The 26,251-nt window shown below is 41.1% G+C and overlaps 1 protein-coding gene across 1 annotated transcript; it reads left to right on the plus strand.

Annotated features, from left to right (window-relative positions):
- The first annotated feature begins 10,222 nt into the window (after positions 1–10,222).
- On the plus strand, positions 10,223–25,679 carry MRPS14 (mitochondrial ribosomal protein S14). Its single transcript, XM_006199609.4, has 3 exons — positions 10,223–10,354; positions 20,731–20,889; positions 25,207–25,679. The coding sequence occupies exons 1-3, from the start codon at positions 10,310–10,312 to the stop codon at positions 25,387–25,389; spliced, it is 387 nt and encodes a 128-aa protein (XP_006199671.1). The 5' UTR covers positions 10,223–10,309; the 3' UTR covers positions 25,390–25,679.
- The last annotated feature ends 572 nt before the right edge of the window (positions 25,680–26,251 follow it).

The following is a 26,251-nucleotide window of genomic DNA, read 5'->3' on the forward strand; positions in this document are numbered from 1 at the left end:
ACAGACTTGAGATGTCTGAGACGACAAGTCTAATTTCTGCCTTGCTGATTACTACAATCTGTGTGGTTATACCGAATTTCACCTGAGCTCCATTCATTCAGATATTTATTGAATGCATACTATGTGCCAGGGGCTGTTGCAGGAGATGGGGATATAGAATTGCACTAAATAGTCCCACGAGCATCGTCATCCTCATCATTACCATCGTCATCCTCACTGCCCTTCTGGAGTTGACATCTCTAGAGGGAAAGATAGACTAGCTTTCCCTGTAGCAGAAGGGAGTCAATATTAACGAAGCATCGCCCTGTGGTCCTATGAAGGAAGTAAGTGAATTTTAATGGCAGTTTATGTTTTTCATATTTTTTTAGGGAACATACACTCCATTTCTCAGTGCTGTACAGGGTGCTAAAATGACCCTACAGCGTGCTTCTGGAGATGTAGCAATTTAGGTATTTATTTTATCATTGTACATTTTTTCCTTCTTCTCTTCCCTGAGCTGAAAAGTCAAGAGTGCTTGGTCACCATGAGTTACATCCAAGAAGGAAAAAAACAAAACCCCACATGGAACCCTGAAAGCAGATGTCCAGCAAGTCAGACTCAATCCAGTAACTTAGTTACTTGATGACAAGGCGTTTACTAGAGACTGAGTGCCCACTATGCACCGTGCATCGTGAGAAATCCAAGGAAGTGTTATGACATGAATTCTGCCCTCAGAGAGACTAGGCTTGAAACAATTAGCAAATAAAATGAATGATTATATTATTTACTTATGACAGCAAAGAGCAGAGAATGAAAAACACATCCAGAAGCACAATTTTAATTTCCTTTTCCAAAATAAATCAGGACAGAATTCAGAGTCACCCAGTTTGCCTGACAACTGACAAACCCAGCAGGAGACAAGGCATTTCCAGAGACATTTTTCTTAGTCTGTGTACGCTAGCCTGGAAGTGGGGGATGGGATAGAACACAAGGACCTTTGGGTTTTGGGGAGAAAGCCATGGAGGGGGCTCTCAGACAGACAGGTAAAGCAGAATTCACAGGAATGAAAAGTGAGTCTGCTCTCCTCTTGCTTCTTCCCAGGCCCCAGAAGGGACCACAGAGATGAAGACATGATACACACTTCTGCTCTGGGGCCGCTGGGTGGCCTGCAGGGTCACACAGTGTATCTTCTCCAGGAAAGGGGACCTCTACCTTGTCCTGGCATCATCGGGACCCACCCTGTGGCTTTGCAGAGGTTTTCTACCCTTGAATCCCATTAACTTACAGTTTTTTGGTATTTTTTCCCCTATAACTACCAAAAGCAATGCATTTCAGCTAAACTGCTAAAATTTTGCCTTTTCATTAAGGTTTGAAATTTAGAAAAACTAGGAAGAGGCGAAAAAAAAGAGGGATGGCGAATAATGTGAAAGAAAGAAGTTGCTTTCCTATCAACTGTTCATTCCCCCAAGTGAAACTCTATTAAGAACATTGCAAAAGAACACGGATGTGACCTTGTCCCTGGAACCACGCAAAACATTTTGTTTCAGCCTGGGCCCCAAGCAGCTGGAGGGGAGTGCCTTGGAGGTCCCTGCGTTGGATCCAAAACCTCAGAGTAAGTGCAGACTTTCCTCTGGTAAGGGGAAAGGGAGGCATCCACACGGCTGGCAAGGCAGGAGCAAGCCACAGAATCAGCTTGACAATCAAGGGGACCATGGCCGTGAGCACAGAGGATAGAGGGACAAGCGAGTGCTGTAGCTCCCTTGGAATTCCGCTGAGGCGGGAGATCTGGAAGCCATGAAGGCCAGTAGCCCTGGGGGTCCTGTCTTTCCAGGTGGCCAAGTGGCCGGCAAGGCTCTCTTGGGCATTCCACGGGGTAGCAGAGGGACCACATCTGCTTGGGTTTCAGCCAAATGACTAAGCATTGTCGTCACCATCTGTGGCTTGTTGGGTCTGGCTCTGGGCAAGCAAGACACTTGATCCTAGGAATAAGGGGGCCTAGCCTCATCTCTGTCCTCATGGACTTCACTTTCTTACCAGGGGGACAAGGCACATGCTTCATGACAGTGTTTTAGGGAGGCCTAAGGGAGCCCTTCACTCTCCCATTGTCCTCTTGAGGCAAATCTGGTTCCTCTCTGTAGGAGACTAAACGTTACCCCCATCAGCACTGCAAGCATGGTGGTCTTTGCCTTGCCTGGAAATGGAGAGACAGGAGGGCATTTTTTTTTTCGCTAAAATACTAGACCAGTAGGTTATATCCATAGAGGCTGGACTTAAAGGGAAACCCATGAACCATGAAGAGAGAATTTTGTGCCAGTCCAGTCTTTTCCCATTCAGACTGACAGTGTCTAGTTAGGACATGGTCAAAGATAAGGGTTTGAATCATTTCAATCCAACAAATATTTGTGAGCACTTACTACATACCAGACATTCTGCCAGGAACTTGGGTGTTAAGTTGAAAACAACACATTGTCAAGGAAATTTCAAATAAGTTGGGGAAATGAATATAAATATTACATACATATATATTTTTGGACAGCTAGGGGAACATGTCAACCAAGTAAAATATTGAAAGGGTTGTTTGCGGATTATCAGTCCCATCCTCCCCAACCTTGCTTTCCCCCGTAACAAACTTCAGTAAGTCTGTGCTCATCTTCAGATATCTCGTTAGAAAGGATGGCCAAATCTTGAGCACACAAATGGTGAGTCACTCCTAATGGAGTCAGATAGGAGAAGAGGAACTTGCAACTGAGACTAGGAAAAGCATTAGAAGTGGATGAGCTGGCCTTGCCATCTCGATAAAGTTGAAGTAGATGAGTGCAGCGGGTGGAATAGTGTCCCCCCAGAGTTCCTGTCTACCCACAACAGCAGAATCCAGCCTTATTTGGAAATAGGGTCTTTGCAGATGTAATTAAGACAAGGACTGCGATGTGCTCATTGAACTGGCCAAAACGCAAAAGAGAATGTTCCTATAAGAGGCAGAAAAGAACACAAAGACACACACAGTAAAGACGGCCAGGGGAGGATAATGATGCCACAAGCCAAGGAACACGTGGAGCCACCAAAAGAGGAAGGACCCTCCCCTAGAGCCTTTGCAGGGAATGTGGCCCTCCTGAAACTTTGATTTGGGATGTGTGTGGTCCCAGGCTGTGAGAGAATCCATTTCTGTTATTTTAAGTCACTCAGTTTGTGGCAATTTGTTGTGGTAACCACAGGACATGAATCCAGTGAGGAAAAGGAAGCCAGGTGCTCAGGACGGGGAGTGAGCCTGGGAGGAAGGAGGCAGGTAGCTAAGACTGGCAGGAGTTGGTCGTAGGTGTGCCTACACACAGATAACACGCCCAAGGCCATGAGCAAGATGATAAATCCTGGGAGCTGGATGGAAGGGTTGAGAATGACCTGCTGAGCTGAGCCTCATTGGTTAAACAAGATTATCCTAAACCATTTTTATATCAAGCACCAACTTACTTGACATCTCTGAAACACAGCAGAATTTAAGTAATGCAGTCACAAGCCAGGGAGCCAGGCCTGGCAAAATGCGTGGGGCCAGATGTCAGGCCGTTGCCTCCTTAGCCAGTGCCAACCTGCACACCGCAACCAGCGGCCAGAACGAAGGAGCTGGAAAATCAATAATTCTAGTCCTGCAGTCAGGAAGATACTGAATATACGGCTGGAAAATGAGACTCAGGAGAGAAACAGTTCTTTGTATGCATATTACCTGCAACAAATCGAAACAAATGTGCAAACATCTCCTTGGAACTGCTGGGAAGCAAAGGTAGCACACTTTTTATGAGTCAGGATGGTAAGTGGAAATTGAGTACCTTATTCTCTATGACTAATTTAAAGTGCACAAGATGTCAGTCGTACTGCCGTTAAGTAGACAGCAGTCTTTATGATTCATGTAAAGATAAAAGGGCTTTTCAGAACCTTGTTTTTCCACAAGATCTCAAGTTCCACAAACGCGAAGTTTCCTATCTGTCTACCAAAACCCCGGTGGTTCTGGCCTCGGGAAAGTCTTTTCAGTCCCCTCCACTGGGGCGGACTTGCTAAAAGCCTTTACACGGGATTGTGTTGACATGGGACAGATTCTGTACTAACCCCAGTACCTTGTAGGGTCTCCCCCTACCCACCCACCTTGTGACATGCTCCTCACTTGTTGGTGGCAGAAACTACCGTGTGCCTGGTGTTCAATTAAACATCTGGTAAACTAAACTGAACTGAATGGAAAGGCTGCCTGAAATAAAGTCTCTACAAGGAAGGACCACCGAGAGGAGCCTGGGAAGGGAGCTAATCCAGTGTGGTTAGAGACACCGGGGGAGATGGCCAGGGTGCTGTGGAGGGCTGGGCTTTACTGTGTAGGCAACAGGGAGCCACCCAAAGTGAGCAGTTGTAGTACTTTCGAAGGTTCCCTCTGGAAGCAGAAATGGGTGGAGATTTGGGGGGGGGAGTAAAAAATGGGTTAAATAAAAAAAGAAATTAGGAATCCAGTTAATACCAGTTCAGGCAGGAGATGAAGAGGGTCTGACCAAGAGGAGCAGAGGTAGGAGAGGGGAAAATTACAAGTAGAATCAACAAGATTTGGATAATCTGTTGGAGGGGATATTTTTGTCTTAGCCTGAGTTCCCCCTGCTCCCCCACCGCCTGCAAAAGCAGGCTCTGTGACAGAGCTTTATGTACAAGAAGTAGATTCGGGCAGTGACCCCAGGGAGCAGGAGTGAGGGGCAAGGACGGAGGACAGGGAATGGGGGAAGCAGCAGGGCGATGCGGTACTACGTTAGCACAGGTGCTCCCCATCTCCCAGACCTTCCAGGAGCCATAGGAGGTGCGTTATCCACAGGCTTCCAACACCCATTGGTTCAGGACGTCCCCTCCGCCGTCTGTAGCCCTGCACTTGGGCGCCGTGCGCCTGTGGGTGCTTGGTACGCCCCTGGTTCCTCAGGTGTCCCGTGTCAGCCTCAGAGAAGCCCCAGGGCAAGAAGTGAGAGGTGCCTAAGGTAAGCCCGGGGTGCTGCTCCACGGCACCTGAGCTCCGCTTTATGTTTTATTATATTTAACTGCAGCTTTCACCTGTTTTATGAACAAGGGGCCCTACATTCCTACTTCGCATTGTAGAGACAAATCACGTAGCCTGTCCTGCCCAGGAGTCCTACAGAAGAGGCAAATTCAATCGCAAACACTGGTTCTCCCTGATGATAGGCAACGTGTCATCATCTTTTTCGGAGAACTGCTGTGTGTTTCCAGTTTGCCGCAGGCCGTAGCGCGCGGACGTGCTACTACCGCCACCTCGTGTTCAATTCCGTGCACAGCACGTAGCTCCAGGAGGAGACCCCGTGGCAGGGGCAGCTGCAGCTGCTCCCGCGAGTAAGTGCTAAGGCCACCCACACTCCGGGGCCAAGCTGGTACACCAACAGGATTACGATTTAGCTGGTGGTGGTCAGTGGGCAATCTATCCATACACACCATTTCAGAGCCAGGGTTGAAAATGCGCGCGCGCTCGCGCGTGTCTGTGCCTTTCTCTCTCCCTCCATCTCGTTCTTTTCCTTCACTCCCACCTTCCTCCTCTCTGTTCTTGGCTGTCCCCAAGACCACTGAGAGCCTAAGAAGTCCGGCTGTTTTGAGTGAAACCATATTCAGCCTTCCCCGTGGGGGCGGCCTGGCCCTGGAGGACCCTCCGGGAGAACAGGGTGGTTGGGGAGCACGGCAGGGGTGGAGCAGGGAGCGCGTTCAGGTGCAGGAAGTTGCTGAGTCAGCCTGGGCCAGACAAGGTCTCTGGGCACTGGCACATGCCAAGTAAATATTCTTACTGCACGACCCTGAGGGCTGCAGCCAGGTTAACCCTGTTAATTACTAATTCCAAAACAATAAAAAGGAATAACTGGTCCTCCCCCAAAATCAAACCGAGAGGTTAAGAAAATGAGCAGTCCTGTATTAGGTATGGACCAGACACCAAAGGAACAACTTATTTGATGGCAGACACAGAGGAGCCAGAGAAATAAAGCCCAAAGGGAGCGTGAGTGACTAGTGCTGAATAGCAAGTGTCCCTGAATCCGTTTCTTTATGCTTTGTCCGGGGTTCTGACTGTGTCTGTCCCCAAGGCTTAGCACAGTCTATTGACTGGGACCAGATCGTGACCTCCTTGCCTTCATGCCCTCTGACAAACACATTTTCAAATATTTTGAGTGAAATAATAGAGGCATAAAAAGCCAAGGACAGGTAAATATTTTTAAATAACCTTCAACATTTTTGTGAGTCTAAAAATAAAACATATAAATGATAAGGAAATTGAAAAAAACTTAAAAGCATAAAAACATAACCAGTAATCTGGTCGCTCACCTGTTACTCTCAGTATTTAAGTGCATTTCCTTCTTAATCTTTTTTTTTCTATCTATGTATCTATCTAACCTATAAATATACCTGTATATTTAAAAATCTGGAACCCATCAGGCTTTTTAAACTTAAAGTTATGATAGGTAATTTCTTAATTCATTTAACTCTCCCCCTCATGTTAGACTTTAAGTTATTTATTTGTTCTTACTATAAATAATCCCAGGACATGTGTCTTTATTTATACATTTTAGAGTTTCTCAGGATTTCCTTGGAATAAATTCGTAAAAGTAGCATAATTGGGTCAATAAATAAAAACTTTGAAAAGATTCTTGCCAAACTGCTTTGCAGACAAAGACCAATTTATATTTCTACCACTAGGATATGAAATCATCTATTTCCCCACACCCATAACAACCCTGAACTTTTTTTGAACCTTTGTTAATTTGCTAGATTAAATTGTCATCGTTTTAATTTGCATTCTCTTGGAAACTAATGAGGTTGGATACTTGTAATGTTATTAGACATTCTGAGAATTGCCTATTGGGATTTAAGTTTAAAAATATATTCATCTATGTTTTCTTTTTAAAAGCTTTGTTAGCATTTAACTCTTTATCTAAAATTTATTTTGATATATTTAAAACAGTTTTTCCCAGTTGTTCTTTAACCTGTTATTCCAGTACCACTTGCTCCATGATTTTTATGCTTCCTTAAATATATTACAAATTGTAATTACACTGGAGTTTCTTTCTGGCCTGTCTAATCTAGTTCAGTTACCTGCCAGTTTTGGCATCAGGACCACACTAATTCAATCACTATGGCTTTATAATATATGACATTTTAATGTCTGGTAGAGCAAAACTATTCATTATTTTTCCTCTTTGAAAATTTCTTAACTCTCTACCTCCCTCCCATCCCACTTATTCTTTTATGTACATTTTAGAATTATTTTAAGAAAATTTGCATTGGGGGTATTGATTGAAATGGCACAAAGCCTATATTTTAATCAATTGATACATTTTATTAGTAAGGATTCCATGACAGCAGTCAGGCCTTTGTCCTTGAGTGGTTGCTTCTCCAGCGAACAGGGTTGAGTGGGGATTCAGATCATAGCCTTGGCCTGGGACTAGCTCTGTGAGCTTGGCAAGTCAGCTAACCTCTCTGTCCTCAACCTCATCATCTATACAATGGTTCTTGCTACTTTATTAGACCCAGAATCAATGCAGTAACTAGAACAGTCTCTCATGATCAAATCTCAAAACACTTGACTATTAAATTATAACCTGTCTCCCCCAAAAATAACTTTTAAGCCTCGAAGGGAAATGCTATGTGGAAAAAACAAAGGCGATTTAACTGGTGGTGGGGGATATCTCCACCCACATCTACATCTATAATGTCCCATTGAATATAAGCATCAGAAGGGCAGGGATTTTTTTTTTCCTGTTACCCCACCTCATACACATACAGCGAGGTAAACGATAGGCATTTAATATGTGTTTGTTGAATGAATAAATGAACAAATGAGGATGGTTCTTCTGATTTTAGAATTCCAGGGCAGTAAGGCCAACAGCCTTCCCCACTTTCTGTCAAATGCCCAGGGAGAATCGCAGACTCCTCCAGAGAACACAAAAAGTGAGCCTTCTTTGGGCTTTGCCAGGCTTCCCCACACACTGCTGGAGGAGGAGGCATTGGGGGAAAAATCTTAGGCTGTTTTTCAAAACCAACACAATTAATTAAAGAAGATCCTGGAGTCTTCTCGTCCCATCTCAGCGCTTCCTATCTTACCAGCCAATGAATTGCTTTAATCTCTTCTTAAAGTGAAAAGACAGCCTAATAACATACTAATACTGCTTAAGAGTTTTGCACATACGTGTTCACAGTGGCATGATTCACAATAGTCGAAAGGTGGAAGCGAAGCAAGTGTCCATCAACAGATGAATAGAGAAAAAGTGTTGTATGTCCTTACAATGAGTATTATTCAGTCATAAAAAGTAAGGACATATTGACACATGCTACAACATGGATGAAAATTGAAGATGTTAAGTGAAAGAAGCCAGACACTAAAGAACAAGGGTATGATTCCACTAGTAAAAGGTATGTATTCAAATTCATAGAGATAGAAAGCAGAATGGTGGTTGCCAGGGGCTGGGGTGCAGAGGGAATGAGTCACTGTTTAATGGGGACAGATTTTCAGTCCGGGAAGATAAGAAGTTCTGGAGATGGATGGTGGTGATGGTTATGCAACTATGTGAATGTGCTTAATGCCACTGAACTATACACTTAAAAATGGTTAAGATGGTAAATTTTATGTATATTTTATCACAATTTTTAAAAAGTTACTAATGCTGTTTAAAGATGCTTTCAGAACTAGTTTTACAGAAAGCAAAAGGCTGCTGTGTACAAAATTGGCTCATCCATTTCGTGAGCTGATTATATTACTGAGTCCAAACTCGTATTGCTCACGGCACAACAGTCCATAAATTGAGAGACAAGTTATTGGAATAAGGAATAGTGACTTTATTTGGAAAGCCAGTAGACTGAGAAGATAGTGAACTAATGTCCCCAAAAAACATCTTCCTGGGGTTAGAATTTAAAGCTTCTCTTATATTAAAAGAGGAAGAGGTAAAGTTCTGGTTCTGGCCAGACTCTGGAGGGGATGTGTTAATTTCTTCCTGCCTGCAGCTATTCACAGGTGGGCCTGGTCACGATGCTTCCTGTGAGCTAAACAAACGTATTTTAGCTTAACACCCACAACCTGGGAGGCAGGGTTCCCAGAGATGAACCATTGTGTATAATTTAAACTTATAGGTGTAATACACTTTAGTGATTAACTTGTAATAGAATACAAAGGTTGTTCCCTATTACAATTGTGGAAGATGACTGTCAACTGTGGGAGGGGAGAGAAAAGAATTAGAACTGGAATTAGGCATAGATTCCTTCCTGACAGGGGTCCAGGAATTTTCTGATTCTACCATGATAGGGACTTATGCTGTCCTTTCTTGCCAGTTGGCTTCAGTCAGTCCCTTCCCAGTCCATTAGACATGTTCCAATAAACTTGGACCTTTAAAGAGAGGAATCTGCACTTAGATTCCCTTCCCAGAAGGCTCCTATTCAATAATGTAAACAGCACAGGGGCATCTCACTTAATCAATCAACACATCTAAAACACAGGTCTTTGCCAGGCTAATGTATACTCCTTGATAGTCTTCTACGAGGACGGTAGGTGGGTGGTACATGTTCTACATCCATACAAAGCATAGGGGCCCCTCAAACGGTTCATTCCAAACCAAGGACATTTGCTATGAAGATGAGCTGAAAGTTCCCTCTACTACAAGACTGAAAACAGCAGTTTTTAAATGGCAATGCTCCTCCCCCGTCCCCCCCCCAAGTGTTTTAAGCCCTTTTCACCTAAGGCTCCGAAACAGAATATACATTTTTAAAATAGATGTATTTTAAAACCCTAGACATATAAATGTGAACTATATCATCGCCATTATCAACATGATCATTATCACCGTGACAGTGGAGAGAAAGGAGAGATTTGCAAAATCTACAGGAGGGATGACAGAAAAGGAGGAATTGGCCATAATTCTAGGTTTCCGGCAAGTAGCATCCTAAACTAATGGAAGATACAGGAGAAGCAGCTTGAGGGAGACAGATAAGGATTTAAGGGAAGAGAAATTGTTGACAGTAAACTGGTGGGTAGGGGAGAGCGGAAGAAAAGGAGGTGGGTAAGGGCAAAGTTAATTTAAGAAGGTATGTAAAGCGCTCAGAAAACGAGGAACAGGTGAGGAGCGTCACACTGCACTCCGGCATAGCTCCGCTTCCAGGTTAATTTGCCCAAATTCCGTGGGATACCGCGAGAACGCAAATCCAGTAACTATCCCCTCCTTCCTCTCTGCGGGGCCCTCCGCTCCGCCCCCTGAGGCTCAGGCCCCGCCCCTCGTGTCCTCGCGGTATTCGGCGGCGTCAATAAAGTTGCGGCCGTTTGACATTTGCGGCGGACAACATGGCGGCTTCCATGCTGGGCTCTCTGCTGCGGACCGTCCGACAGGTCTGACCCGCGCCCTTAAACCCTCCTCCCCTTCTCCCCGGACCTCCCAACCCGCAGGTCCCCCACTGTTCTGCCACCTGCAGCGCCGACTGCGGACCTGTCCCAGGGGTCTCCCTCTGCCCACTTCCCTCCTCCCGCTTGATTCCGGGGGTTTTGAGCTGCAGAGGTAAACTTGGTATTCCTAAGCTTCTAGCAGACTGGCACTGAAAGCTGCAGATGGACTGCAACTTATAAAGAAGTGGGTGTAGGTGGAGAGAGAAGGGGTCCGAGGAATGAGGCTTTAGAGACCCCAACGATAAGAGAGCCGAACCAAGGAGACTTGAAAAGAGTACAGCGAGGAAGGAGAGCTTGGTAGTTTGGAAGCACCTGGTCGACTCTCCGCTCAAAGTCAATTAAAAGAAGGGCTGAGAATTGCTTATTGACTTTAGCAGCGTGGAAGTGTTGAGACCTTGATCGTAGCAGTTTCGATGGCGTGGTGGGGGCGAAAGCGTTCAAGAGAGAATGAGAGGAAAGAAATTGGAGGCTACGAGTATAGACAAGCCTTTGAAGACGTTTTGTTGCAAAGGGGAGCAGAAAATGGGTCAGTAGCTGGAGAGGAGGTGGGTTGAGAGTGGGTGTTTTATTTTTTAGCATGACAGAAGTAACTGCATGTTTTTGTGTTAAAAGGAAAGATCCTGTAGAATGGGAAAAATGGATGCTTATAGGAGAGGGAAGAATTGCTTTGTGTAGGCAAGAGGTGATGGGTTTCATGTTCGATTGTTTGGTCTTAGAAACATAAACAGTCTGTAGCAGTGTCGTCCAATAGAAATAAAATGTCAACCACATACCTAATTTAAAATTTTCTAGTAGCCACATTAAAAAAGTAAAACGCGGATGATTTAATTTTAATAAAATATTTTACTTAGCTAGGTATTTCCAAAATATTGTTGTTTCAACGTTTAATCTATAAAAGTGATTTTTGAGATATTTACATTCTTTTTTTCATACAAGATGTTCAAAATCAGGTTTGTATCTTACACTTAATAGCACATCTTAGTTTGGATGTTAAAATTCCCACCTTTAAAATGGAAAATGTAGTCCTACCAAAACCTTAAAGTTGTTTAATGTTTAGCTTTCAGTTTAAATTTTTAAATTAAATAAAATTAGGAATTATGTTCCCCTAGTAACTTTTCAAGTGCTCACTAGCCTTAAGTGGTTAGTGGCTACTGTAATGGACAGGGCAGATCTTTAATAACATGAGGGAGTGCAGCGCACTTAACTACAGATGCTTTTAATCTCATAATTAAAGAGAAAGTGAAGTCATCTGCTGAGCATGGGGATGTGGGAGCAGGTGTTAGGGATTTAAGGAAAGAGGAGATGGTGTAAAATAGTCAAGAGTAGACAGGAGGAATAGTGGCAAGAATTGGAGCCAGTACAGTGAAGTGAGAGAGGGACCAGGGAGTTGACAATGTACGAAAGATAACATCATATTTATGGACCAGCTATTCAGGCTGGATAAGTGGGAGATGGGAAATCAAAAGCTGAGAGACAGTGAAAAGCTGGTAGAATCAATGGATTCAAAGTGCCAGTGGGGTTATTATTGGGGTGTTAGGAGCAAGCTAGAAAGAAATGGTGGAGAATGAGATACACACAACTGAGAGAATAGAAAGCTCGCACTTACTGGCAATAAAAGACCTAGAACACGGAAGTGAATAGGTAAAGAAGTGGAGGACACAAATCACTGGAGGAAAAGAGTTCAAGGAATGGAAATATCAGAGTATAATTTCATGTATATTGAGATCACTAGGAATTAAGACAGGAAGAATATTGGAAAGTGACCGTGAGCCAGGATTTACAGTGAGTGAAAAATGAAAGGGAATGGTGGGAGCTGTGGTAGGTGACTGCAGCAGCGAGGGGTGGTGGGAGTATAGCCCAGCAGCCGGAGAGTCAAAGCTTCCTTTTATGAGGGAGGGACAGTCTGGAACTGCAGCGAAGAGCAGGGAAGCTTTCTCCCAGTTGTAGGAGAAAAAAAGTGCAATAGGGGAAACTATCAGGAGGGATTCAAGATTTCCTAGAGCAAAAACCTGAAGTATTAAGAAGTTGAGGATTTGGAAGATCTTGATAGTGGACCATGAGTTGAAGAGGGCCCAGTGGAAGGATTTGAGGAAGTGAAGAGGGATGAGAGAGAGGGGCAGGACTGCGTATATACAAAACAGACTAGAATGCAACTTTAATATATAAAGCACCGTTTTAAATTGATAAGAAAGTACTGACAATATAGTAGAAATGAGGGCAATAACATAGAATATTTACAGAAGAAATTAATATATAAGGCTGATAAATGTTTATTTTAAAAGTATCACTTATAGTCAGAAAAAAATACAAAAAAGAAGGAAGTATTTTTCTCCTTTTAGTAAATAGAAACCTCTTAGATGGTAGAGAGGACATTGATTAGAAATAGTCTGAAAAAGAAGGGGAAAATGTTTAATTTTGTTTTCTAATTCTCTTTAACTTTCAGTTTCATAGGTGAAAGTAGACTTTGCATTGCCCCTCAACATGAATTGTTTCTATCAACCAGAATGATCTCCCTTGATCCTGACTGTTAATCTCTTTCATTTGCTCTTTGGGTTTGGACAGACTTCACCTTCTCTCCCTTCCCCTGCTTCCCAACTGTATCAGAATTGTCAGTCCTTCAAAGCCTTGCTGAAGCCCCTTCTCTGTGACACTCCTTTCCAGCTACAGTGACCACAGTATTCATTTGACTCAGTTATTTGTCAAATCGATAATTGAAATTTCATTAATGCTCTCTTATTTCCAAAAAGATGATTGTAGAGTTGTTGTATTTCCCATGAGACTTTGAAACACTGAAGACACTCAATTTCTTTTATTAATATATTGAAAAATGTTGTCTTTCCAGTCTGGTATTCTCATTTTCAGTTTTATATTCTATATAATGCTGTACATATATTTTTTCCTAAAACAGCCCTTACAAGAGGCCATCATCATTTTCCATAGCTGCAATTGAATTAACATGTAATATTTGCTCTGGTTTGGGAGAGACTTGACTTTGTAGCAGCCTATACTCTCCATGCCTGGGCTGTCAGTCAGAACTGTAAACTATCACCACGTAAACGTACAGTGAGAAGCCTACTGTCTTATTACTGGATTACTGGACAACTTGTGCTAAGAAATACTAGGTCAGTGATTATTGCAAAGTACCCTTTGACCCAGAAATTCTGCTTCTAAGAATTTTCATGCTGATATGTAGAGATATGTATGGAATGATTTATGTCAGGTTATTCACTGCAGCATTGTTTGTAATGATAACTGTGAGTTAGGGCCTAGCTGTCCACCAATAGGTTGCAGCTTAATAAATCATGATGCGTCTGTGGGGAGGAAAAAAATAGTTTCTTTCCACCCTTTTAACTTTTCAGCTGGGGCCCTTGTAACAAGAGAAAAGCATACAAATCTGTTTCTTTTACATGACAAGGGAGGCTTCATAAGGAAACCAAGACCCAAAGAAGCAGTTAAACCTGAGTGGTTTTGTGCTAGCTTTGATGAAGCATGAAGAGCATGGGAAAAAGTGATAGGACAAAAGGTATGAGCTCCACTAAGGGAAACTTAGCAAGGCCTGTTACTTTCAGATTCTTCTCAGTGTCCCTCAGGCTTCAGAAATAAGGACCCTTCTTTCATCCCGGGGTACAGGAGGGCACTTCTTATGTGAGGGTCTTATGAGCTGTTTCAGGGGAGGGTCAGAAAGTACCCCCTACACCTGCTGTTTCTCAGTTTCCTTTTGCTTGAAATAGTCGCTATGCCAGGTTCCCATGTTTTGAGGTAGTATGTTCTGAACCCAGTCACATCCATAGAGTGGAATTTTATAAAACCTAAAAAACTGTGGAAACTTTTAACATATGGATATGGAAAAGTCTCTAAGACATACCTACATATATACATATATATTTTTTAAATTTCTATTTAAGTATAGTTGATTTTGCAGTGTTTAATTTCAGGTGTACAGTAAAGTGATTGAATTATATCGATATTCATCCATGTTTTCATTTCAGATTCTTTTCTATTACATGTTATTGCAAGAAAATTGAATATAGTTCCCTATGAGGATGAGTTTTGATGGACATGTTTTGGACGACAGGGCTCAGGTCATGTTCTAAATACTATACAGACTTCTACCAACTATTAAAGAAAAACTCTCCCCAACTGTGGGGAGAAAATCAGTTGAGTCAGCAGAGTATTCCTTCCTGAGTGTGCTACAGACATTTCTCACATAACCCTTCAAATAATGGCTCTGGGAAAGGTCTACAACTTATTTTTCAGACAACTCCATTTTACTCTATATAACCACTTTTTCATCACAATGACACTAAATAGGCTATGGGAAATGATATTTTGCCATTACTGTTTTAGGCAAAGATAACACTCATCAATTTACTCATGAGTTTCTAATCAGAGAAAACCACTTGAATCTATTCGAATTGCTCCTGTGCTTGGTTGAGCCTAAAATAATTTGCTGTGCATAGAAGTACACAAGTGAGAAGGTTGGGGAGGTGCCATTTGTGCATCTTTTTGTTCTGGGTGTGTGTGTGAGAGCTGTTTCAATGTGCTTTGAAAGGCTCTCTCCACTTTTTTAATTGAAGTACAGTCAGTTACGTGTGTCGATTTCTGATGTTTGTTTTTTGCTATTGAGTTGTATGAGCTGTTTGTGTATTTTGGAAATTAAGCCCTTGTCAATCACATCATTTGCAAATATTCTCTGCCACTCCCTTAGTTGCCTTTTTGTTTTGCTTCTGGTTTCCTTTGCTGTGCAAAAGCTTCTAAGTTTAAGCCCCAGTTGTTTATTTTTGCTTTTAATTCTTTTCCATTGGGAAACTGACCTACAAAAACATTGCTATGATTTATGTCAGAGAATTTTTTGCTTGCGTTCTCTTCTGGGAGGTTTACAGTGTCTTTTATTTAAGTCTTTAAGCCATTTTGAGTTCATTTTTGAATATAGTATGAATGAGTGTTCTAACTTCATTGATTTACATACAGCTGTCCAGCTTTCCCAATACCACTTGCTGAAGAGATTGTCTTTTCTCCATTGTATATTCTTGTCTCCTTCATCAAGAATTAATTGACTGTAGGTGTGTGGGGTTATTTCTGGGCTCTCTATTCTGTTGCATTGATCCATGGGTCTGTTTTTATGCCTATACTGTGCTGTTTTGATTACTCTGGCTCTCTAGTATTGTCTGAAGTTTGGGAGGGTTATTCCTCCAGCTTCTTTCTTTTTCTTCAATATTGCTTTGGCAATTCTGGGTCTTCTGTAATTACATACCAATTTTAGGATTGTTTGTTCTAGTTCTGTGAAAGATGTCCTGGGTAATTTGATACGGATGGCATTAAGTCTGTAGATTGCCTTGGGCAATATGGCCATTTTAACAATATTGATTCTTCCAATCCAAGAGCGTGGGATATCTGTCCATTTCTTTAAGTCATTTTTAATTTCCTTAATCAGAGTTTTATAGTTCTCCATGTATAAATCTTTCCCCTCGTTGATCAGATTTATTCCTAAGTATTTTATTGTTTTGGATGCAATTTTAAAAGGAATTGTTTGTTTACTTTCTTTTCTTGCTAATTCATTGTTAGTATAAAGAAATGCAACTGATTTTTTTGTATGTTAATCTTGTATCCTGCTACCTTGCCAAATTCTTTTATCAGCTATAGTAGTTTTTGTGTGGAGCTTTTATGGTTATCTATATATAGTATCATGTCATCTGTATTTAGTGACAATTTTACCTCTTCTCTTCCAATTTGGACCCCTTTTATTTCTTTTCCTTTCCTGATTGCCGTGGTTAAGACTGCCAAGACTGTGTTGAATAGAAGTGGTGAGAGTGGGTATCCTTGTCTTGTTCTGGATTTTAGTGGGAAGGCTTTCAGCTTTTCACCATTGAATATTATGCTGGCTGTGGGTTTGTCATAAGTGGCTTTTATGTTGAGATATGTTCCCTCTGTACCCACTTTGGTAAGAGTTTTTATCATAAGTGGATGTTGAATCTTATCAAATGCTTTTTCTGCATCTATTGACATGATCATGTGGTTTTTGTCTTCTTTTGTTGATGTGGTGTATCACATTGACTGATGTGCATGTGTTGAACCATCTTTGTGACCCTGAGATGAATCCAGCTTGGTCATAGTGTATGATCCTTTTTATGTATTGTTGTATTTGGTTTACTAATATTTTGTTGAGGATTTCTGCATCTATATTCATCAAAGATACTGGCCTGTTTGCTTTTTTGGCAGTGTCTTTGTCTGGTTTTTGCATCAGGGTGATAATGACTTCTTAGAATGACTTTGGGAGTTCCTTCCTCTTTAACTGTTGGAAAAGTTTGAGAAGGATCACTGTAAGTTCTTCTTTGTTTGGTAGAATTCCCCAGTGAAGCCATCCAGTCCTGGGCTTTTCTTTGTAGGGAGTTTTTTTGTTTGTTTTGGGTTTTTTTTTTTATTCTGTTTCACTTCCAGTGATGATCAGTCTGTTTAAATTATCTGTTTCTTCTTCAGTCAGTTTTGACAGGCTGTATGTTTCTAGATATTTGTCCATTTCTTCAAGGTTGTCCATTTTGTTGACTTACAACTTCGTAATATTTTTTATGATTTTTTTTGTATTTCTGTAGTATTGGTTGTTATTTCTCCTCTTTTGTTTCCTCATTTTGTTTATTTGGATCCTCTTTTTCCTTCTTGGTTTAAGCCAGGCCAGAGTTTGTCAATCTTGTTTATCTTTTCAAAACACTAGCTCTTGGTTTCACTGATTTTTTTCCTATTTTTAAAAATCTATTTGTTTATTTTCTCTCTGATTTTTATCATTTCCAGCCTTGTGCTGACTTTAGGTTTTTGTTCTTTTTCTAATTCTTTTAGGTGGTAGGCTAGGTTGTTTCTCTGGAATTTTCTTTTTTGAGGAATGCCTGTATTGCTATAACTTCCCCTCTGAGAACTGGTTTTGCTTCATCCCATAGATTTTATACGGTTGTGTTTTCATTGTCATTTGTCTTGAGCTGTTTTTTAAATTTCCTCTTTCATTTTGTTGTTGACCCATTGGCTTTTTAGTAGCATGTTTAGTCTCCATGTAATCGTTTTTTTCTCATTTCTCTTTCTGTGGTTGACTTCTAGTTTTCATGCTGTTGTGTTGGGAAAAAATGCTTGAAATAATTTCTGTCTTCCTAAATTTGTTGAGGCTTGTATTTTGTCCTAGTATGTGGTCTGTCCTAGAGAATGTTCCAAATGTTTTAAAGTCTATTTTGTCTAAATGGTTATTGCTACCCGACTTTTTTGTCATTTCCATTTGCATGAAATATCGTTTTCCATCCCCTCACTTTCAATTTGTGTGTGTCGTTCACCCTAGAGTGGGTCTCTTGTAGGCAGCATGTTTTAGGCTCTTGTTTTATTTTCCAATCTGCCATTCTGTGCCTTTTGATTGGAACATTTAGTCCGTTGACATTTAAGGTAATTAGTGATAAATGTGTATTTATTGCTATTTTAAACCTTGTTTCCAGTTGATTTTGTATTTCTTCTTTTTCTTTCTGTTTTTCCTTTTGTGGTTTGATGGCTTTCTTTTGTATTATGCTTGATTCTCTTTTTGGTTTTTGTGAATCTGTTTTGTTTTTGATTTGTACTTACCTGGGTTTTCATGCATGGGTATGTTCATCCCTTACTGTATCTATTTGCTTTAGACTGGTAGTCATATAAGCTCAAACATATTATATATATTAAAAAAAGTCTACATTTTCTTACTCACCTTCCTCATATTTTATGACTTTGATGTCCTCTTTTACATCTTCCTGTTTATCCTTTTGTTGTTCAGTGTAGTCATAATTGCTTTCACAAATTAAAAAAAATTAAATCAGTTTATTGGCTTACTCAATCTTTTTATATATTTGCCTTTCCTATTGTAATTTTCCCTTTCCCTGTGGATTCCTACTGCTTTTCTAGTTAGAGAAGACCTTTCAGTATTTCTTTTACAATAAGTTTAGTATTGTTTATATTTTTTTAGTTTTAGCTTGTCTGAGAAATTTTTCTCTCTCCTTCTATTCTCAATGATAATCTTGCTGGGTAGTGTATCCTATGGTGCAGGTTTTTCTCTTTGAGGACTTTGAGTATAGCTTGCCACTCCCTTGTCATCTGCAATTATTTCTGTAGAAAAATCATCTCATAGCCTTATGGGGGTTCCCTTGTAACCAACTCTTTGTTTTTCTCTTGCTACCCTTAGAATCCTCTCTTTAACTTTTGCCATTTTAACTATGATATGTCTTATTGTAGGTCTGGTTTGAGTCACTTTTTTGGGAACCCTCTGTGCTTCCTGTACCTGGATATCTGTTTCCTTCTTTTCACTTTTCAGCCATAATTTTGTCAAATACATTTTCTAGCGCCTTTTCTCTTTCTTCTCCTTCTGGGATGCCTATGATGTGAAGATTGGCTCACTTTATAGTATCCAATAGATCTCGTATGTTGCTTTCTTTTTCTTTTTTAAAAATTTGTCCTTTTGTCTGCTGTTCTGATTGGGTGATTTCCATTATTGTATCTTCTAGATCACTTACTCATTCTTCTGCATTAGTTTGCTATTTACAGACTTTAGCTTGGTTTTCATCTCAGCAGTTGAGTTGTCTAATTTTGATTGGCTCCTCTTTATAGTTTCTAATTCCTTGTTACAGTGATCTGCATTTCCATCGAGAGCCTTTCTTAATTCCTTCAGCACTTTTATTACCTCCATTTTGAACTTGAGGTATAGTAGCATGGAGAGGTTTTCTTATTTGTTCTTTCATGGGATTTCTCTTGTTCTTTTAATTGGGAGTAGTCCCTCTGCTTCTTCATTTTACTTATTTCTCTTACTATGAATTTAGGAGAGACAGCTTTCTGTTGTGGTTTTGAAGGTCTGTTTTTATGTGGGAGTGACCCTCTATAGACCGAGTAGTATTTTGGTACAAGGGCTGTTTTTGGTATGGATGCTTGCCACCTTTTTTCTCAGTTTGTGCTGGCCCTAGTCACCTTGATAGTGGGTGTGCTGGTGTAGTGGTGACATGAGCCTGCACTAGATGTTGAGTGGGACCTCCTCTTTTCTCTCTAATTGTCACTGCCCTGTTGGGGGCAGGGTCTGCTCCCCAGTAGTTGAAGTAGAAGCCCCCAGTTACAGTTCTAAGCTGTGGTGTGAGGTAGGTGGGATTGGAGTGCTCCTGCTGGGAAGGAGCCACTGTGTGTTCTTTCCCAGGAGCTGTCCACCGTGATGTGTGTGGTGTCGTCTGCCACCCGGTTTGTGTGCACCCACAAAGATCACTGTTGTTGACACTGCCTTTGGGGTCTCCCTCTGTGTAGGAGCACTGGTGATCAGCTCAGATTTCAGCTCTGCCTCCACATGTGTGTGCCCACAACATTTACAGAACCCGGGGTGGCCAGTTTTCATGACCCACTGTGAGCACGGTGACAGTGAAGCTGCTGTGCTGGGCTCATGCCCCTCCCTTCCTCTGTTGACAGTGGCACTCCTCTGGCAAGCCTGCAGTCTGTTTTGTTTGTACCCCCAGATGCAGCCCAACCTGCACTCCAGGCTATCTCTGCTCTGACAAACTAAGTCTGCTCTCTGGATCTGTCCTCTGAAGGCCGAGTTTCAGCACACAGTCACTGTGTACACCAGCAGTTGTGTGTCACAGGGTAGAAAATACAGCAGTGTGGCAAGGCCCATGTGTGCTGGTCTCTCTCTACCCTGTGGCGCTGTGCAGGCCAGCTCCTGCACTGTCTTCTCCAGCCTCTGAAGCTCCTATCTGTCCCAGCAGACCTCCCAGCTGGTGGAGGAGGCTCCCACATTGAGGGAACATTTCCTCTTTCACAGCTCCCTCCCAGGGATGCAGGTCCAGTCCTGATTCCTCCTCTCCCTTTTCCCTTCATCCTTCGCATTTGCATGGGGATCTTCCTTGCAGCTTTGGTTGTATGAGCTCTTCTGCAAGCTTTCAGTAGGTATTCTGTGAGAATTGGTTCCCCTGTAGATATATTTTTGATGGATTTGTGGGAGGAGGTGAGCACCACATCCTTCTACTCTGCCATCTTGACCTCCTCTCCTTTCTGTACTTTTGATTTTTGAACCACATATTAGCCTAAGTAAAGGTCAAACAGAATTGTATTAAAAATCTCAGGAAAATTTTCATCTTTCAACCCTTGTTATTAGCACTGTATTAATCACCACCATTTTGGCTTAATATATATCCATAAAAATTATTTTTTCTATTATTTTAAATTGTTAAAAGTGATCCAAAATTACTGGGGGGTAGAAAGGTCATGAATAGTGACTAAAAGAAGATCACAGTGTGGGGACACTGGCAGAGCCTGGGTGTGACTGTCCTTCACTTGTTCCTTCTCTCTTTTAGATGGTTCCTTCATCAGCTTCAGGCCAAGTTCGAAGTTACTATGTAGACTGGAGAATGTTACGTGATGTGAAGAGAAGAAAAATGGCCTACGAGTATGCAGATGAGAGGCTACGGATCAATTCTCTCAGGAAGAATACCATTTTGCCCAAAAACCTTCAGGTTAGCTAATTTAGATGAGTCTCTATACTATAAAATCATTAACTCAAGTCAAGTCACTTTTAATACTATTTGTTTTGACTTAGTACCAATGTACTTTCTGGAGAATATGATCAGATACTGTGAGTGAACATAAACAAATGTCTATAAGTTATAAGACTGATTTTGGTGAGTTTCAGATTAAAAAGAACTATTCATTCCTAACTACCCTTTGAACCACGCCATTAGGTGGTCCTTAGAGAGCGCTGAGCATGGTCACCACACGGAGTGAGGTAGTTATTTTTGACCTAAGTTCTCTCACCATTTCACCGCAGTCTTCCACCTCTCAGGGCATTGGGAGGCTTTACCAACGCGTGGGCAGGTGCCCAATGCAGGCAGGTGCCAGTGGCCTACACTGTTCCTTACCCAGCCTTCCTCTCTGACTCCTTTGCCCACCTCTGTGTGCTGAGGTGGCCTTCCACCTAGGGTTACTTTCTTGTCCCACTCTTTAACTTGAGTAAGAGTCTGTTAACTTGCTTAGCTTCCTGAAACAAAAGGTCCTGCACCTCAGTGGTAACATAAATGCCTCCATTCAAGAGTCTTATCAGAGACTGTAACTCAAGGCTGTCAAACTTATCAAAAGCTCAGAGTTTAAAAAAATAACCAAAAAAACAAAAAAACCCATTTCTAGAAGTTGGGAGAATAATATACAGGCCCTTCACCACTGTGGATTCTTTTAAATCTTATCTAAATTAAGCCAGATGAGCAGAGAAACGGAGTGGCCTGGACCACTCTGTTCTGGCTTTTACTGTAGCAGTATTAAGCTACTTGCCTAGATTTAGGGAGTGATGAGAAGTGGCTCCTGAGAAACTCAGCTCAAGATGCTGTGGAGGACATTATTGATGAAGGTCCCCAGCGGAGTGTCTGGTAGGAGAACCAGCAGGAGCTGTGCAGAGACTGTGAATCATGGGAACTGATCGTGGTTCTGTGACACCTGCCAGCGAGGTTACAAGTCAGATTTATGTACCAGTGCTAACAAACTTACAGACTCTCACAGAATGCTCTTTTGTTCATTTCCTTCAATTTTTATGTTCGTACACGCATAAAAACTGTGTAGGTATTCTTCAAGGTCTGCCTCCGTGCAGCTTTACTTCATCCTGCCAGCCCAGTCATGTCTCCTCTCCAGGTCCTTCTGTAGCACTCGGGATCTGCCATTCATTGACTTAATCATGTTGTTTTATATAACTCGCTAAGTATTTCATGATAACAGCACATGCATAAGCTTTTGGAGATCAGGAACTACTCTTAGTGCTTAATAATTGACGTAAATTTAGTGGCTTTTGTATGTTTAGTTGATGTAAATTTAATGGCTTTCGTATGTATTTTGTCATTTATGTACTTTTAATATGTTAGATCAATTATTTGGCTTCCACCACAGTCTAGTACAGGGTCAATCATAGTTGTCAGATTAAAGTGAATGTAACACACACACAATACACTTCTAAGCACATACTAAAAGTAAACCTCTACTGACAAACCTCAGTGCTAGCTACTGCAGTATCTCTAATTTTCTCCCCTCAACCAGTTTTGCCCTTACCATATTCATTCCCTGCATTGACATGATCTTTTGAAAGTGCAACTCTCATCTGACCACTCGTCTTGGCTCCTCCAGCAGTCGGAACCCTTACCATAGATGTCAAGGCTCTGGGGGATCCTGCCCTCCCTCCCTTTTTGGCGTCATCTCAAACCATATTTCTTCCTACTTGATCTTTAGTCCAGAGGTTTCAGGCTTTTATGATTCAAAAATCTATGGGTAAAGTTAGGTTAACTTTACATCTCAAGAACTAGAGAAAGAATAAACTAAGTCCAAAGTTAGCAGAAACAAAGATCAGAAATAAATGAAATAGAAACCAGAAAAACACTAAAGATCAATGGAAGCAAGAGAGTTTTTGAAAACATTGCCAAGGCTTTAGCTAGACTAACAGAGTAAAAAGAGATTTACTTAAATAAAATCAGAAATGAAAGAGGAAACATTACAGCTGATACCAGAGAAATACAAAAGATCATAAGAGACTGATATGAACAATAATACGCCAACAAATTGGCTAACCCAGAGGAAATGAATACATTCCTAGAAACATAGAACCTACAAGACTGAATCCTGAAGAAGTAGAAAATCTAAACTGACCAATAATAAGGAGATTGAATCAGTAATCAGAAACCTATTAACAAAGAAAAGCCCAGGCCATATGGCTTCATGAGTGAATTCTACCAAACATTTAAGCGCAATTAGTGCCAGTCCTCAAACTCTTCCAGAAAACTGAAGAGGAGGGAAAGACTCCCAAAGTCATTTTATGAGCCCAGCATTGCCCTGGTACCAAAGCTAGATAAGGACACTACAAAAAAAGAAAACTACAGGTCAATATCCCTGATGAATAGAGATTTTAAAATTCTCAACAAAATACTAGCAAACCAAATTCAACACCAGGTGGACTACATCACGCTAAAAGAAAGAACAACATGAAAAGGCTGCCTACAAAATGGGAGAAAGAATTTTCAAACCATGTACCTGATAAGGGGTTAATATCCAAAATATATAAGGATCTCCTATAAATCAAAAGCAAAAAATAATTTTTTTATTAAAAAATGGGCAGAGAACCTGAGTAGCCATTTTTCAAAAAAAGACATACAAATGGCCAGCAGGTACATGAACAGATGTTCAACATCGCTTAGGGAAATGCAGATCAAAACCACTATGAGCTGTCACCTTACACCTGTCAGAATAGTTACTATCCAAAAGACAAGAGGTAAATATCATTGAGGATGTGGAGGAGAGAACCCTTGTGCACTGCTGGTGGGAATGTAAGTTGGTACAGCCACTATTGAAAAGTTTGGAGGTTCCCCCCAAAATTAAAAATAGAACTACCATATATGATCCAGCAGTTCATTTCTGAGTATAAATCTGAAGGAAATGAAATCACTAGGTAGAAACAGAAGTGATATCTGCACCCCCACGTTCACTGCAGCATTATTCACAGTAGTCAAGACATGGAAACAGCCTGAATGTCCATCAGCCGATGAATGTGATTCTCTGAGAACGTGATTCACACGCACACAGTACAGTACTACTTAACCAGAAAAATGAAGGAAATCCTGCTTTTTGCAGTAACATGGATGTATCTTGAGGGCATTATGCTAAGTGAAGTAAGTCAGGCAGAGAAAGAAAAATACTGTATGATCTCACATATGTGGAATCTAAAAAGCCAAATTCATAGAAACAGCAGAATGGTGGTTACCCAAGGCTGGGGGTTGGGGGAAATGGGGAGATGTTGGTCACAGGGTACAGTCTTCCAGTTATAAGATGAATAAGCTGTGGGGTTGAATAAGTACAACATGGTGACTACAATTAACAAGACTTTATTATATACTTGAAAGTTGCTTAGAGTAAATCTTAAATGTTCTCCCTTCAACCCCAGGAAAAAAAGGTAGTTATGGGGTGTGATGGAGGTGTTAACTAACCTTATTGTGGCAGTTATTTTTTAAGATATATACATGTTTCAAAATACCACATTGTACATCTTAAACTTATACAATGTTATATGTCAATTATATTTCATTAAAGCTGGGAAAAAATCATTTGGGGAGATAATAGAAATGAATTCATATGTTTTCCAAAAGAGAAATGAGAATGTTTGTAGCAGCTCTATTGGTAATAGCTCAAAACTAGAAACTACCCAGATATCCGTCAAGTGTAGAATGGATAAATGAATTATTATTATATTCACACAATGAAAATTAGCACCAATGAGAATGAACAAATTACAGCACATGTAACAGTATGAAGACTCTCACAGCATTGTATTGAATGAAAGAAGCCAAACAGAAGTGAATAAAAAAGAACGCATGCTCTGTAGTTACATTTCTGTAAAATCAAAACAAGGAAAACTCACCTGTAGTGTTAGTAGCCAGGTTAGCTTTAGCCAGGAGGTCAGTGACTGAAAGGAGGCAGAGGTAAGGCTCAGAGTGCCGATAAGGTTTCTTAAACTCGTTGCTGGTTATACTTTTGAAAACTTACTGAGCTTTACACTTACGGTTTGTAGATTGTTTCAATTAAATTTTGAAAAATTATATTGAGAGCATGTCAAACATTTCTGTCAAACATTTTTCTGGTCTATTTGTTTCTACTCAGAGGTCAAGGTTCACTATGGTGTCAGGGTTCTTTGCAAACTCTTGCTGCATCAGTGAAAACAGCCCTTTGTTCTTTTCTGCTAAGCAATGACTAATCATCTAGAATAGATAAATGCATGTGATATGTGTAAATGACGTTGTGACTTCCCTTAGGAAGTGGCTGATGAAGAAATTGCTGCCCTTCCCCGGGATAGCTGTCCCGTTAGAATCAGAAATCGGTGCGTCATGACGTCCCGTCCACGAGGTGTAAAGCGGCGCTGGAGGCTGAGTCGTATCGTCTTCCGTCACTTGGCCGACCATGGGCAGCTGTCTGGGGTCCAGCGAGCAATGTGGTGATCAGCTCTGGAACCCAGTGAACTTTCGGGAAAAGCAGTGCTAGCAAGAAGAGACTTTTCTAATAGACAAAAACCTAGTTTTCATGGGGATCCAGATTAGGAGTCTGCTCTACCTGATGCTGTCTGTAGATAAATTACTTTCAAATTTTAGATGAAGAAATTTGGATGTTTCATTCTGTCAGTGAATTCTGGCTGTCAGTGAATTACCTTTTGTCTTGGACTTAATAAATTAAACATACTGTTCCCAAGCATAGTACAAAGAGTACAGTAATAAATGTTTCTGTGAAAATATGCTTGGTAAACTTACCTTTTCCTTCAAGTTTAATCTTTCACCAACATATTAGGGTTCCTGTATTTTTTAGGGGCATTATTTCATACAGCAGTATTATCTTACAGTTAATCCAAGTCATTGAAATGTAGCTCACCCACGGCAATTTTTAATCCTGAGCTGGCTTCCCTACCTGCACAGCTGATTTCACTTTTAGTTCACTTTGGAAGGTAAGGCTGATGTTCTGGATTATCTAACTCATGTTCAACCTCTCTGTGTGACGGCTGAACAAAAACTAGAACCACTAATTGTTTTCTTGTTCCATCTTCAGGGACCCCTTAGAACAAAACATTTTTTTAAGCCCTGAAAAATCTAAAGAAGAAAAGTTTTGCTGCAATGGTATATATTCTCTGTATTCATGTTTATTTCATCTAGAACAGAAAAGAATAAAGGTAGCAAAAGGTTTTCTCATGCAGTAACTCGACAGTGTCATCAGCCCAGTGATAAAATGTACGCGGGACAGCATGGAAGCACCTACCTAGCATCGATCTGGAACTGACACCTGACCTTAAATCAGGAGGCAAGGGGTGAGATT

This window comes from Vicugna pacos, chromosome 21 (assembly GCF_048564905.1).
Source record: "Vicugna pacos chromosome 21, VicPac4, whole genome shotgun sequence".
Taxonomy (NCBI): Eukaryota; Metazoa; Chordata; class Mammalia; order Artiodactyla; family Camelidae; genus Vicugna; species Vicugna pacos.